The sequence below is a fragment of the Culex pipiens genome, chromosome 3 (assembly GCF_016801865.2).
Source record: "Culex pipiens pallens isolate TS chromosome 3, TS_CPP_V2, whole genome shotgun sequence".
NCBI classification, from domain to species: Eukaryota; Metazoa; Arthropoda; class Insecta; order Diptera; family Culicidae; genus Culex; species Culex pipiens.
The window spans coordinates 109,319,951-109,335,609 of record NC_068939.1 but is presented as its reverse complement, the minus strand read 5'-3'; the positions used below and the strand labels follow the sequence as shown (position 1 = coordinate 109,335,609).

Sequence of the window (15,659 nt, the reverse complement as noted above, 5' to 3'; positions counted from 1 at the left end):
CAAGGAAGCCCTCATCTTGGCGTGGAAAATCCATCATAAGCATTTCCCCTTCCCCGTGCGGTAGGAATTTTCCGCTTTTCGCTGGTTTTTCCATCTGAACGCATTCACGAACCAAGTCAAGTGTGGAGTTGCTCAAGAGGGCGGTAAGTAATACGCGAAGGTCGAAGCCAAAGGTGTGCCCCACTCGGGACATGCTTGGGGGCAAAAGGTGTACCGCCGACCATAAGTAGAACTTTGTACATCAGATGAGGGGAGAATCTGGTGATGTGGGGGATGGTAAAGAAAACAACAACCAAGACCGCCGGGGTAAATCCTAAACCAGACTGCCGTTTTGTGTGACTCGCTGTCTATTGGACAAGAAAGGGAAGACACGGACTTGGGACTATCCTCCTTTCTCTTACTGTTATGCTTGTTGTTTTTTTACTGCAGTGCGCAGATATTTTTGCATAATTCATGAAAATTTTCATTCTGCTGGAATTTGCTTCCGTGAGCAGGAGCAGAAGAAGTCGTGATGGTGGTGGTGGCGGTTTGTCTGCTTTTCCAATATTGCACAAACATACTTGTAGGTAGGTTTATACACATAAACACGAACAATTTCGAACACTCTGGACTCCCTGGAATGGGACTCCGGTTCTGTTTTGGGAACAGTCGTTACCAATATTGTCTATGGCCGGAATGGCGGGCTTTACGAATGAATGAACACACGTTTGCAGATTGAAATTTTTTGGTTCCAGAGGGTACCCATCTTGTTTCGAGGCAAGTGTCTTTCTATTCATGAACAATCACGTATTCTCGTCCATTTGTGTAGTGCAGTTTTACAGCATCTGGTGAAATTGCATTTCCGGGAATGAATATTTGCCAGATTGGACTCACAGAAACTATTTTTTTTTATCTGAATGACTGTTGATTACACCGTGTAGCACAAAAATTGAGCTTCAATACGAAACAAGCTTGAGGTTTCAGGTCCCCAGAAACTCACCTCGGCCCCCTTTTCACGGGCTACCTTGGCCAGCCGAAAGCACCGGTCCACACCGATGGTGCAGATCATCGGGTTAAACCCGGACAGGTACCGGCCACTGCCGCAGCCGACGTCACACACGACCGAGCCCGGATCGAGGGCCGCCAGAAACTGGGCTACCTTTGGCCGGACCTGTCCGACCGGATCCTCGCAGTGTTCGTACACGTCGTGCACGTAGGCATGCTCCAGGGCTGCGGACCGACCGGTGGCGTCAGTCCGGCTGTTTCGTTCCAGCGTTGATGTCGCCGTTGCTGTTGGCGCCGCCGTCGTCGTTGGGGCTGCCACCGGCACTGTCGTTCGGATCTCAGACGTTTCTTCTGAAAGAGGAGGTGGAGAAAACATGGGGTTAAGAAAGCTATTATACTGGCAGACGAGCCTAAATGGCTTGAAAAAAAAAGTGATTGCTGCTATTGGAGCAATTCGTGGCACATAGACAACATAATTTTAGTAAATGGCTCTGTCTGGCTGAAAAAGCATCACATTGGAGACTGATCCTCTACAGTGTTCTAGTAAAAATCGTATTTATATTATATCTGATAGTGTGGACAGATTTTGTGTCTGTCTGTGGAGTTGGGAACTTTCCTAGTTAATCGGACTCCAGCTCTCCACAAAGACCCGACTCCAAAAACTACTCCCATACAATGTTATTTAGAATGAGCCCCTTTTCGTCTTCGACTCCGGAATTTCAGAATTTTACGACTATGAATTAGAACTATCCGACTGTACCGAGCCGAGCCGAGCCCTAAATTAAACATTAAGCGGTTACATACATGTAAATTAGCAAAAATGTCAGAGGTTAAATTAACCTAAACTGTTTTTTAACTGTTTTCAGAGCATTAAAATATACTTTTCCATTTATTAACAAAACAAATTTTAAGACATTTGGTTGTACCTTTGCCGAGCTATTTTAAGTTGGAAGTTTTGAAAACGTATGCCACGATATCTCAACACTGCTTTGACCAAATCGGCTCAAAATTCTGGTAAAGACTCGTTATAATGTTCCCGTGTGCATAACGAAGGCCGATTTTCAAAAAGTTTATTTAAAAAAAAAATATTTTTATGTTTTTCATTTTTTTTTTCAAAAAGCTAAATTTCAAAATCGGGCTTCGTTATGCACACGGGATATGCCTGGCGAGTCTTCACCTCAGGTTTCAACCAATTTGGTCCGTCCCATCTTGAGATATCTTGGCACTCGTAAAGCAACTCTGTGTTCAGAGCAAAACGCTCATAAAGTTTGACAGTTCGCTTAGCGCATGGAAAATCGTCTCTTACTGCGTTTAATTCATGAAACTTTCAGGAGTGATTGAAAATCATCTTTCAAGTGGATCTAATAAATTTTCAGAAATATTAAATTTTGTGATTTTTTACATGTATTTACTGCCGTTCTACGCATAATTGTGCCATGTAATTTTTTGACGATTTTGACTTTATGACATTTTTAGGTTTAGTTTAGCGTGTACTTTAAGAAAAACACATAAAAACTGGTACTTTGTTCGGAAACTCATTAAAAACAACACCAAGTCTTTTTGTCTCAACGTTGTACTACTACGCATAAATGTCCCACCAAGTATTTTCATACACGGAATCATTAGTTTTAGATTAGGGACACATAGTGCGAATAGGAACCTACGGGACAATTATGCGTAGAAACACAGAAATCGGTCGAAAAATTTCAATCGTGATTTTCTCAGCTGCACTTTTCCGAACATGGCACAATTATGCGTAGAACGGCAGTGTAACCCCTTTAAAATAAGTTATTCCAGTTTATCTTCATAAATTAAGGCAATCAATAAAAAAAAACATATTTTTATTTAAAAATCAACTAAGTGATTGTTGATTTGCTAAAAAAATGTTTTTCATAAAAAAATTACTTTTTTAAATCGCTAATAACTTTTCAGGATCAAGTTTTACAGCTTGGTCTGTTCTACAAAGTTGTAGAGCATTAAATTTTAATTGAGAATCTCACCTTTGGGAATATTTGGATGGAAGTAGCACACCTTGCAGATCAAACCGTAAGAAAGTTGAGTTTTCCATACATTTTTTCAATTTTTCCTAACAAACTTCACCTCCGAGTATCAATGGGTAAATGTTGACCAATTCTCATATTTGGCCCAGAGTCCTAGAATAGCTCAAGGAACAATAATCAGCTTGTGGAGCGAGGTTTTGAGAAAAAGTCTTATATTTGGGGCTCCCTACTGTACACACTTACAGATCAAATGAAATCTTTGTAAATGAAAAATGGTGATTCTGAGATATGATTATTTGAAGAAAATAAAATTGAACTTAAAGTACCATGATTCTCCATCGAAATCAGTTCTATGTACTTTTTGCTGGAGACGCATGGTGTTTAATTAATGTACCGAATTTTCCCAGTCAACTCAATCGGAATTCTGAGACGGAATTCAATTCGAATCGTTTACGTATTCCGTTTCAAACGCAACAACCGATTCCGTGTATGTAATGGTTGTGGCGTTTGAAACGGAATACGTAAACGATTCGAATTGAATTCCGTTACAGAATTCCGATTGAGTTGACTGGGCTGATTTTTTTTTAACGTGACAAGCTTAAAATTGGTTAAGCCTGGGATATGATTTTTGGAAAAAAGTTGGTATTTTCAAAAACCCTTTAACAGAAGCCGAATAGGACCACCCCAAACACAGAAAAATACGAGACTTATTATTTCGGCTATCCTAGTAACATTTTAGGTTTTAAGTAGGCCATAAAGCTTAAAAATGTTACTAGGGTAAGGATCTCCCATGCCAAATTTGAGCCATATCGGAATCCTTTTTGTTCTAAACTCTGCTTGTTTGACGTGGAATTTGCATGAACGCTTATTCACGCTTTGGGAACTCCTTTTTCTCCATGCAGGCCTCGATAGCATTGAGGTTAGCAGTTTTGCTTTCCAACCCAAATAACGGGGGTTCGAACAGTTTGTTGGAGATAATTGTGCCTAAAAAGTGTCCAGGTGGTCCAAATGATCCCCAAAAACATTGCTCCTCAAGCCAACAATTTTTCACTAGTGTATTCTAATTCCGCGTGCCAAAAACGAGAAAAATTATATGCTTTTTTATGTAAAAAATAACCATTCCTTCATCAGTTCAGTCAAATTTGCACAAATTTGGCACAGATTTGGAGCGGAAGTTTTCTTTTGTAAGCAACCTAGATTAACTTTAAAAAAAAAATTCATGATGACCTTTTTTGTTTGATTTTATGATTTGAATGAAACTTTTTGAATATGCGACCTGGAGTACTATTTGCTATTGCCTTGATTGTGTTAATTAGTTTAGTCAAATTTAATCAAATATATTCAATAAAATATCTCGACTATGTTGACAATGTCTCAATGTTAACGATACTACTATAAAAACGATATTTTCTGAAATACACCAAGGAATTCCCAAAAACAATGATGATGATGGCGAAGAACGTTGAAGCAACCGCGGTTGTGTATTTGCGCACGACCCAAACCTCACGTAGAATTCAGCGCATTTAATTAAGGCTCAAGTTTTTGGCCATTTGCATAGAACGATTGTCTAGGAGGCAGACTGGCAGCAGCATCAGCAAACAGACAATAAATGCCGAGAAAGGGTGGTTCAAACTTGGGAATGCCGCCGCCGGTTTTGGGAGGTGGGTGGCAATATAGATGGATAGACGAAATATTTTCTCTCCAATTTAGAGCATTTGCAAGTATAAAATCTCCATACATAGAGGCATGATTCCGTTCTGTGTATGAAACGGCAACGTTTTGTCAGATGCGACAGCGAAACATGCTTTCTGACAGCGAAACATACCGAGGGTAATGGACTGTAATTTTGGCAGCGAGATCACTCTGGAAATTGAGGTCTCTGAGTTCATAAATTGTTTGCGTTAGTTTTTTTTATCTTAATAAATAAAAAAAAATCGATAAATATAAAAAATCATAATCAAACTTTGTTGTCTATAAACATTGAAATCCAAACCCTAAACGTGTGTACACATTTTCGGTAGTTGGACCTGCGGCACTATACTAGCTGTCTTCTGAACCGCATCATTTTCTTGCCACGAGTAGAGCTCGATTGAGAACAACTGCTTCCGAATGTTAAATGAGCATTCTTTCACGAGCAAATATCAGAAAAATGTGCAACACAAGACTTGTCAGTTCGTTTAAGAGATTTGTTGGTGTATTTTCTATGGCTTTTATTGCCGGCTCTACCCTACGAGTGCAGTACAAGTGCCCGTTTATTGTTGCATTTGCGTTTTGATGCTTTCAGAATATGCAACGAGCACGAAATTGACTAAACTTGTGATGGAGGTCATTTTGGATAAAATTCTACTAACATTTGATGGTAATCTCTTCGGTTCGTTTGATGTTGCAAATGATACACGAATTATCATATATTCATGGTTTCAGTAACATTTTTGCACTGAGAGCTTTTAGTCCTAGTCTTTCCAGCTCATTTCTTAATAAATTGAGTATGTTTAACCTATTATTAGTTCTTTTATGCCTTTCTCATATCCCATAACCGCACTCATTAATTAACTTGGAGTGCAATCATTGGCGAAATCAATTCGTAACTGCTTCAGAGATCATTGATTTATAGCTCATAGCTGACATCTTGTGTGAGTCCAGCCATCAATGGACACAGTTCGGACAAGCGCGGTCCGATGACTTTATGGTTGTCCATAAATATCAATTCAATGCGCAAAAATAATCGTCCAAATGGCGGCAACTTTTGCGGCCTGCGTCTTGTGTCTTTTTTCTCCATAATTCCATTAGAATCTCTTGAGACTGTTGTTTCAGAGGACACGCGTGCAGACTGGAGTGCGTGGGTTATAAAAAAAGCCGTTTATTTCTGTGAAAAGACCATGTATTTCTGTAATTGTCTTTTTATGAAACAGGGTTGGTCTAAAAATGTGTGTATAGAGGCAGGTACGTTAGAGTGGACTTAATACAGATATGTGATGCATTTTTAGTCATGCTGTTAAATATTTGTCGGTGATCAATAATCAATAGGTATTTGCTTTTTTGTCTCTGAGAACATCATTACTGTTTCATATTACAACTCGACATTTTTGAAGTTGATGTCAGTCAACGCTTCATGGCCTATCTACAATCACTTAGCTTAGAAAATTTCACTTAGCTTAGGAATTTGAATCAATGGAAATGAAGCCGAGCTTCTACAATGGAAAAGTAATCAAATTAGAAACTGACGTATGGTTTGAAAAATTTCAAAATCTACGGTAAGTTGACGTTTCAATATCAAAGGTAAACAAACAACTGCATAGCAACGTATATCAGCCCAGCAAAATTTCTAAGTTGATTGTGGATGACGGCCGTAAGTTGCGTACTTTCCTAAGTAACTACTTTACTTAGATGTTCTAAGCTAAGTGATTGTAGATAGCCCATCAGGCCAATATATTAAAATTTCGGGTATAAATGGCAAGGAATCATCTTAGGCAACTATGTGCACACGATTATCTATGAAGGTAAGACTTGTCCCAACATTTATATATTTGTAGACTTCAAAATTTCCAGGCACGTTTTATTTCAAAAAAGTTTCTATTCATAATTTATTAAAAAAAGTTTCGTTAAAAACTATTATTTTTGGAACCAAGGTGACTTTGATAGTCACTGTATTTATTTCAAAATCCAATCTATAGGTGTGCACATTGTATTGATAACGTCAAATTGACCATAAGTAAGGGTACTGTGAATGTTCCATTTGAAAAATTCACAATCAAATGTTTGTTGACAGTGTTGACACCATAACCAATTTTATAGCATGAATCGAAAAAAATCCGCAATGACTAAGAAAAGTATTCTACTGAAAATATTTATAATAAGAAAATATTTTTGAACTCTGTTTAAACAACGCTTAAAAATTTGTATGTTCCCGAGCAGACGGAAATAACTAGGGAATAACGATATTTGATATTTGAAAATACTAGGCCAATAACATTATATGTTATTTATAACAATATTTGTTATTCGTCGTTATGATTTTTTTGTTATTGGATTGTTACTGTAATAACAGACTAATAACATTTTTAGTTATTCTTCGAACAAATCTTTGTTATTATTTTTTGTTATTTTAACAACTAATCCGATCATCCCAATAACAGTTGGCGGTATTCTTCCATAACAAAAAACGTTATTCCCAAGTTGTGTTGGCTTTCAACCAATATCAGATCAATAACAAATTTTGTAATGATAACATAAACTGTTATTAAACTCTTATGCAAAAATTGATTTTTCAAGAAGATTCCATAACACTTTCTGTTATTTTAACAATAATTGTTATTGAAATCATGAATTTTGTTATTACCGTCTGCCCGGGTTAGAAACACATTTTTAATGTTCTTAGTGTAAAACTGTCCAAATAATTCCATAATGCAGTTCGTTTTCCGTTTCGAATTTATTTTCTTCATCAAAAAAAAAGTGTCAATTTGAGAGTTTGTAAGCATTTCGCTTCATTTGGCTACAAATCTGCATAGAAGTTATCAGAAACTGCATGAAAACCTCATGCGATTTATGCGATATGCTGTTTGATTGTATTTCAGAAAAGAAATCTTAACAGAATTAGGATTGAACCATCAACTTGGTTGCTGATCCGACACGCTATCACCGCGCCATAGAGAGTTTGATGACATGACAGAGCAATCACATATTTTTCTTTCTTGTCTTGTTTGTAATGACTGCAGATCACTGACATGTTTATATACGGACTTGCTGCAAAATCCGTTCTAAAAGGCATCATTTTTTTGTAACAAATCCAGTATGACAGATTTTGATAGATTTTTTTTGTGGGTGTACATGATGTGGTAGCTTATGTTCTAAAATAAAAAAATAAACCTTCTGGGTTATTGCAGATTCGAAAAGAACAATAAATTTCCCTTAGAATGAAATGTTAATACAAATTTTAAAACGTAGCAAAAACGTAGCAAATTGCTCAAACTATCAAAATCCAATGGATAAGAGCTTCTGATCAGCTCTGATCTTAAAATATTCAGGAAAACAATTGTCTTAGGTACACCACAACTTTCTGTTTAATCTTTTTCAAAGGGTCGGTTAACACCTGTTCTTGATACAATAATTAATCTGTTCCAAAATTAACATAGCCATTAATTTCCCATTCTTCGACACTGTTGTACAACAAAATGTCACCACTTTTATTCAACACCCGTTCAAAGCCATAAGCTCCATCCCCCAACCATTAAAGGTGCTATTTTTGGATAAAGTCATAATTAAACTGCAGCCAGCCAAAAGCTTCCTCATCGGAAGGCAGCTGTGCTGATCGTGGTTCAGGGCCTTCCGTCCCGTGCCACCAACCAACCAACAAGTTGAAGAAACTTTTCCTTCTCGCTTGAAGAGTCGGAAAAACGGTTAGGGGAAAAATAATAATAACGACTTCCATTGCGGCAGGAGAGGAAAAATACCATGCCACAAATCAGCTGAAAATTACATCCAATTTTTGATGCCCTTGTAATAGATTTCCTCCAGTCCGTCCGTCGCGTGCTGAGTAGAGGTTTTTCTTTGTCTTATTTTCTGTGTTGTTTCCTCCCTATCGATTGTACAGTTCCTTTCGTTTGTTTCCACAGTTGCTACTGCTGCACAGTTTTAGCAACACAAACTAGCCTTACAGGTTTCTGCTGTATACACAGAGAGCTCCACAGCTTATCAGATGCCGGAGGGTCGTTTCCTCTATTGCGAGGACGAAACCTCGACTTTCGTTTTAGCCGCAGAGCAGAGCCAAGTTGCTGGTGTTTGAACTACCGCATGTAACCACGTGATGTCTGTGTCAGCGCTCCTGGCTCCCCCGGCTCAGCTGGAAAGTGAATTTCCACGACTTTTCCAAGGTTCGTCGTTCGTTTTCCTCCTATTCAAGCGTTGCTCAAATCGGCCAGCAGTGCATGCATCGGAGCTATTAACGCTCATTCTCATCCTTGTACACGATGGCCCCCGATGGCGGAGGAATGCCTTCTGGGTCTGTGGCCTTTCCTGCGTCCTCCCGAATAAGCGGTTCCTTCCTTGCCTTTGCCAGTGAGTAAAGTGCAGTGGCTGGTAGCAATGAAGGGGGTAAAGCGAGTTCAAGAGCATTGTGTCGTTAATCATATTCATCGCATTTTGGTGCATTATGCAGTACCATTTAGAAAAGGAGCAGGGTGGTTTGCTCTTGACAGCGGAATGTAACACACGTTAGATGACATGGGGGCAATTAGCGCTATTATATTGCAGTTAATTGTACCAAATCCAGCTTCAATCCTGGCGGCATTTTGGAGCACGCCATAGAGTGGTTTAAAACTTGAAACATCTTTTTTATACAACGTAGCTATCGCAAGAATCAGGTTTTCACGATATCATTGATTCCATTGCTTAAAAAGTATAATTTAAGAAACAATACTATGGGTTTACACTCAAATACCGAGGACCAGAAACTGTTTGGGCTGAATATACCTATTGAAACAAGTCCATTAATGTCTGAAAAAAAATCAAGCTTTTTAAACACTTAATAAAAATATTTACCAAACAAAACCCAAGAAAATTTTAAAAAGAGAGCAAACAAAGGTAAAAACTGTGATTTTTTTGTTGAGCCTTGATACCACTGCGACCAATTAGAGGAATATTGTGATGGATTGAATAGCTTATAAAAAGGTTAGCGTAAAGTGAGACTATTTAAAACGGATATAAATTGAGTATTTTTTAGGGTTGGTGGGGCTGGTAAGCTTAGCCGAAATTAAATTAACTTTTGAAGTACTTAACTTGATTTAAAAAAAGACTTACAGGAAATCCAGACGGATCGAACAACACCGATCCAGACAAAATCAGTCATGGCAGTTCCAAGAAAATTGAGAGATATGAAACTAGAATAGTCTTTTTGAAAGGCTTCTTGAAAATGCCGAAAAACTAGTTTTTTAAAGCGCTTGACAAGACTCGAAGAACTCTTTCGGTCTTGTCAGCCAACAATAGTTGAGTGGTTAAGTTTTCAACTCATGCAAAAAGTTCATAGTTTGTGTGTGCTTCAGAAGCCACAAAATGCTTTTGACACATTCTCCGGCAATGTACACCTTAGGATGAAATTTTGAAAAGCGTGTATGAGCTATTTGGATATTTTTCCTCGATTCTAGACTACTTGAAGCTTCTAAAATAATGGTTTTCATTAATAGATCATTTGAATATCATTATGTACAAGTTGGTTAAGTTATGCATCAATTCGTGATAAAATCATCGTCTTAAAACATTTTTCTAAAAACTCCTGGTTTTCAGCGAAATAAAATCCAAAAATTATTCTTTTGATTGCATTTTGTAGGTTTTAGATGTACTTAACAGAAATGTCATGGATTTGCAGTTTATCTTAAGTTAACTATTTTTTCAAACTAGTGTAAGTTTACCATTTTATTGCGTTGCAACGTCACGAAAAAGGGACAGTTGTTTATGCCAACAGAAATCTAAACATTCAATCATTTTGATATTTTGGATGCTCTTTGTACTTGGAAAGAGCTTTCAAATGCAATATAGAGCGACTAAATTGGATGTCTAAATCCAAAGTTACAACAGGTTTAAGTTTGCGTTGCAACGTCACGAAATTTTAAATCATATTGGTCACATGGCAAGAAAGGTGTATGCGTAGTTGGTTTTGAAGATAAAAGGATACTAAATATTATATATTTTTTATATAATGTTTCTGAGCATATTTACAGAAGAATTGTACATGGGTCATTCACAAATTCCGTTAATTAAGTTTGTATGCAACTCGAAAAAAGTAGGTTTATTGAAACTTGTTGAGCAAATCAAAATAGACCGATGTTCACCAGGGGTAAAAATTCTAAAACTTTTTTAAAAGTAATCACGTGGTTGCTGGATGGCCCCTTTATGATAATCTGATTTACGTGAGGGTTCATTTTAATACAACGCAACGATTTTGTTTTATCCCACACCCTTATTTAGGCCAAATTACAGTGAAATTCACTAAACAATAAAAATCACGTGATTCGATTGTTTTTTTTTTACAAACTTTTGTCACTTTGTTGTTGGATGAACCCTTACCTAAATAAGTTGTACCGTAAACTGGGGTGACTTTGATAGCCCGGGGTGACTTTGATAGAAATTTGATTTGGCCACTAATTTTGATACATGCAATGTAACAGTCACATTTTTGCATATATGTTCGAAAATAAGCTATCCCTTAATGCCTACATACTAAAAATTCTCAAAAATGTTTAGATATTAATTTGACGGGCATTTGAAAACCCTTTCAAAGTCACCCCGGGCTATCAAAGTCACCTCAGTTTACAGTATGCATAAAAAAAATGTTAAGTTGCGTGGGTAAACAGTTTTATTATTTCCTCAAATTTTATTTAAAAAGCACAAAAGTCAACAACATAAGTTACGTTGTTTGCAGATCATCCCTTAGGGTCCATCTACAAACGATATGGGCACTTTATTTATAAATTTCAGCCCTCCTGAAAACTTGAAGCTTCTCCTCCCTTCTAAAACTTCCACGTGTTTAGTAAATTGCTCAAAACCATTAAAATATTAAGGGAGCGTTCTTGCATTACGTAACACAACATTTATATTTTTAGACCCCCTCCACCCCCTGGTTATACATTTCCTATACATTTTTTTGGTATAAATCCTCGACCCCCCCCTTGATATTACGCCGTTACGTAATGCATGGACGTCCCATTACATGGATAGAAGAGGGGAGAGTGGGGGGGGGGGGGTGTCGTTCGTGATAATGGAATAATACAAATATTTATTTTTACTTTGTAAACGCATTGGAAAACTTCGTAAATCGTACTGCTACTGTGAAAGCGGTATAGAGGGAGGGGGTCTAACATGGGCGGGCCAGTCAATTCACATGTCCTCGTACTTTCTTTTAATGTCTTATAATAAAATCTTAACCTACAGTTGTTCAAACAAACAAAAACTAAGATTTATTTTGAAACTAAAATTTCGTGACGTTGCAACGCAACGAAAAACCCTGTTTTCAAAAACAGAGCGTTGCAACGTCACAAAATGTAAGTGGTCTTTAAAAATCGAGGTTTCATTTTTTCGAAAAACTAATGATTGCATTCGATTTGTTAGTCAATTTTAGATTAAAAATGGAAGAAGAACTCAAAATTTGCCGTTTAACAGAGCAGAGTTAATGGCAAAACATGAATTGGATCAGGAATGAGAAAAAGTCACGCGTTGCAACGTCACGCTACATATTCCCCTCTAAAAAATAGAATATTTGCTTATAATAACGTTTCAACACTGTTTCTTATAGGAAATTTAATGCCCTTTCCGAATCTGTAATAACATATATACCTTTTCTATGTATTTTTTGAGTTACAGCCGAAATACTGGAAAAAGAAAAGTCAAAGCGTTGCAACGTCACGGCGGAATGTGTCTTTTAAAGATTTTCTTTCAGAAAAAAACATCAGTTCTCACTCAAGGCAAAAAGCTAAAAACCACTTAGGCCAATGTTAAGTAATGTAACCAATGTAACCTAATGTTAAGCTCTATCCGTGAAACTTTTTGCAAAACGTGTCATGCTGATGCTGAATAAAATTAAGAAAAATGTGAATATTACAGACATAACCATTAATTAAAAAAAAGTTCTACAAAATTCTTAAAAAATTAAAAGTTGAAAAATAAAACTTTTCTACATTGTTTTGATTTAGACGCTGAATTGATTAAAATAATTGGACACTTGACTTACAACTCCATTCAAAAGGGTAATTTTCAGAATTGCAAAAAAGTTGCAAAAAGATCATTGCAAAACTTCATTTTGTCTGCACTCGTCGTATTTATCCAACGAGGTTCATCGAGTAAGGTATGACTCGCGTTAAAAAAACATATTTTGCAACTTGTTGCATAAACTATTATTTCTTGTCATTCTAAACGACAAACTGGCCTACCTTTCATTACCGAAAATAACAGTGTTGAAAAGTTCGTTATAGCACTCTTTGAGTGCTGATAAGTTTAGAGTCGTGTAGAAAAAATGTTAACTTTGCATTTTGTTGCATAAACTACTATTTTTCTACTAATTTCTCATTAGTTATAACTGGATTAAACGTGTCTTGTTTACATAGTGTTTTTCTTCTTCTACAGATATTTATAAATGTATTGTCCGACGAAACTGTATGTCCAGCGGAAAAACAACATTTCCCCATCAATCAGTACAGCAAACTAACTTGCAATCACTCTCCTGAACAAATCAGCACTCGACTCCTGCAAGCCAGTGGAAATATGAATTCCGTCACTCAAACTTCAGCTTAATTTCAACGAGGCGAGCTCTCTCCATCCCCTCCTGCCCAGGTTCACGAGCCAATTCACAATCAATCTATTTCCGGTTGACGCCTGGCCTGCTTCAGCTCTTGAAACAAAGCAAGTGCCCTGGTCACAACGCTCGGATGAGGAGTTTGTGAGGTGTGGAAAGGGGATAAAAAAACTAGGTCATGAGATATGATATATGTTGCCTCCCCCTCCCCTTCCGTACTCCGCAATAAACCGCAAGAGAGTTAGATAAGGACGGGCAGCTCGTGCGTTTACCTTCATGACTGCCGCTGGTGCTGCAGATTTTCGCCGTCTTCGGAACAGGATGGTGGAAGTTGGTGATGGTGGTGGTGACCGTCGCGGGGGAGGACGAGGACGTAAGCGTGCCCATCAGAAGAGCCCCGGCGGGTATCTGTGCCGAATCTCCTCGCTCTCTCTCTACCCGGTGGTTCCTGGTCGTAGCGCGACAATCTTGGACACGACGGATGGCTTGCGGCCGAAGAATTTGCTACACGGATGTTACGTCTGACGATCGCTTCTGGGGGGTGTTTTGGACCCGAGCGGGGCCATCGCGAGATTCTTAAGCCACTTTTGTGCAGGTTTGATTTTTTCGTTTGATTTTCACACCATTTTATAGCACTGTTTCGATTCGATGCATGATGTTGTTTTTCCTTATTTTTTTGTGGGTGGTTAAATTGTGCCACTTTTCACGATTTTCACAACACAAACTTCTTTTCGATGTGTTTGACCTCAAACAACCATTGAAGAGGGAGCAGCAGTATGGAAAATATCACTTTTCTGCGAATGTAGCATCATATTTTTCAATTTTCTTTAGCTTTTCCGCACGCAGTACTTTCCACTCGAAACTTTGCTCATAAACCTAATTTTGGCCTGTTTGGCCAGTGAGAGAAAGAGAGAGTGAGAGGGAGAAATACATAAAATGCGAGAGCGAATGGGGAGGAAGAATTTTCACCACCGCATTATTGTTAATCCTTTTTTCCTTGATTTTCCTTTTGGAATTTTCCTCTATGCGTTGGCTTTCTTCTGCTTGTGGCACTGCTGCTGCTGCTGGGGGTGGCAGTAGCTTATCGAGGGCTGGTAAAACTTTGACTTTCCCCGGCCGCACCCAACCCCCACCGCGAAAACACTTGGAAAAAGGAGAAGCTCCACATTAACGATGATGGAAAAATCGAAGCAAAATATCTGATTTCGCCCTCCCCGATATCGCTGCTCTCGTCGTTCAGAACTTTTCCTTTTGCAGTGCGATTGCGATTCCTTTTGGGGTTTCTTCTTTTGCCTCGTTTTTCTGCCAGTTTTCCTTATCGTTTATTTTTCCTCTCGCTCGCGATTCCACCCCAATCTGTGCGCTTTTCCGCTCCTTTTCTCCCCAACCGAGGAAAATATGGTGCTAGATCTTTTTCAAGCTTTGCAAAACCACCTTTCCGCACTCATTTTTTAGCTTTTGTCGCGCGAAAAACTACCCCCACGTCGCCAACTAACCTCCATACACCCCTTCACTCACCAAAACACTCCGTGTGCTGGGTCGAACAAAAGGATTTTCCACCAGTTTTTCCGAGAAGCTGATGAAAGATTCCCAAACTCACATTTCCCCCCGATCCACCCTCACTCAAATTAAGGCATTTTCACGGGAAAACTCGCGCGGAAAAGCCCACCTTTAAACTAACTAGTGCTGCCAATCTGGAAAATTCAGTTTTCCACCGTCGCATTTTCCTCACCCAGCAGCAGAAATTTATCTCTAATTGGGGGAAAGAAAAAATGACACACACTGCCGTCGTGGGTTCTTGTCGCTAGCACGGATCCGATTCGACTCGGATGGTCGAGCTTTTCTCGCTGGCAGGCTACTGATTTTCCACAATGAACACCAACACAACCAAACTGAATGACGAAGAAGCACGCACCCACACACAAACCACCAAAATGTGAGTCATGCATACAAGCTCAGGATAAGAGCTTGGTGGTGTGGTTTTTCCGAGCGGGGGTTGTGGAAATGGCAGCCAGTAAGTTATGCCCTCACACACAGCGACACACACGCGCGGTTGTATTTTTCTCAATGAATGAAAATCGTGTGGCGTCGTGTGGACTTGGCCGAGTCAGAAGTGTGATGCTGATGGTGGTGGAAAAAGCTCACGAATACACAGGATTGAGAGTGGACGTGTTTCTGCGAAACGAAATTGTGGGTCGCAGTTGTGTTTGCCAAGTGGGAGGTGTGATGGGAAATGGTTCTTGAAAGTTGATGAGCTAGATCACCAAAATATCACACGGGAGCGAATGGTTAAAGTAGACCTCAAGATCCAAGACACTTTGGAGGACCCAGAACATCCCAAAAGTGATCCACATAGCTCATAGTGTTTCCAAAGGGTCCCAGGGACATCACTGAGT

General features: G+C 38.6%; 1 protein-coding gene across 5 annotated transcripts in view; it reads right to left on the bottom strand.

Annotated features, from left to right (window-relative positions):
* LOC120423436 (uncharacterized) overlaps positions 1-15,121 on the bottom strand; it is a 29,362-nt gene extending 14,241 nt beyond the window's left edge. For 2 of the 5 annotated variants that reach the window (XM_039587246.2, XM_039587251.2), the window contains exons 1-2: positions 13,536-14,631; positions 980-1,335 (exon numbers count right to left, since the gene is read on the bottom strand). In XM_039587246.2, coding sequence (XP_039443180.1) covers positions 980-1,335; positions 13,536-13,650 — 471 coding nt within the window. In that variant the 5' untranslated portion in view covers positions 13,651-14,631. Of the gene's footprint in view, positions 1-979; positions 1,336-13,535; positions 14,632-14,995 lie in introns of those variants that run through there. The other 3 variants (XM_039587247.2, XM_052709823.1, XM_039587248.2) reach the window with 3 other exon arrangements.
* Between the last annotated feature and the right edge of the window lie 538 nt (positions 15,122-15,659).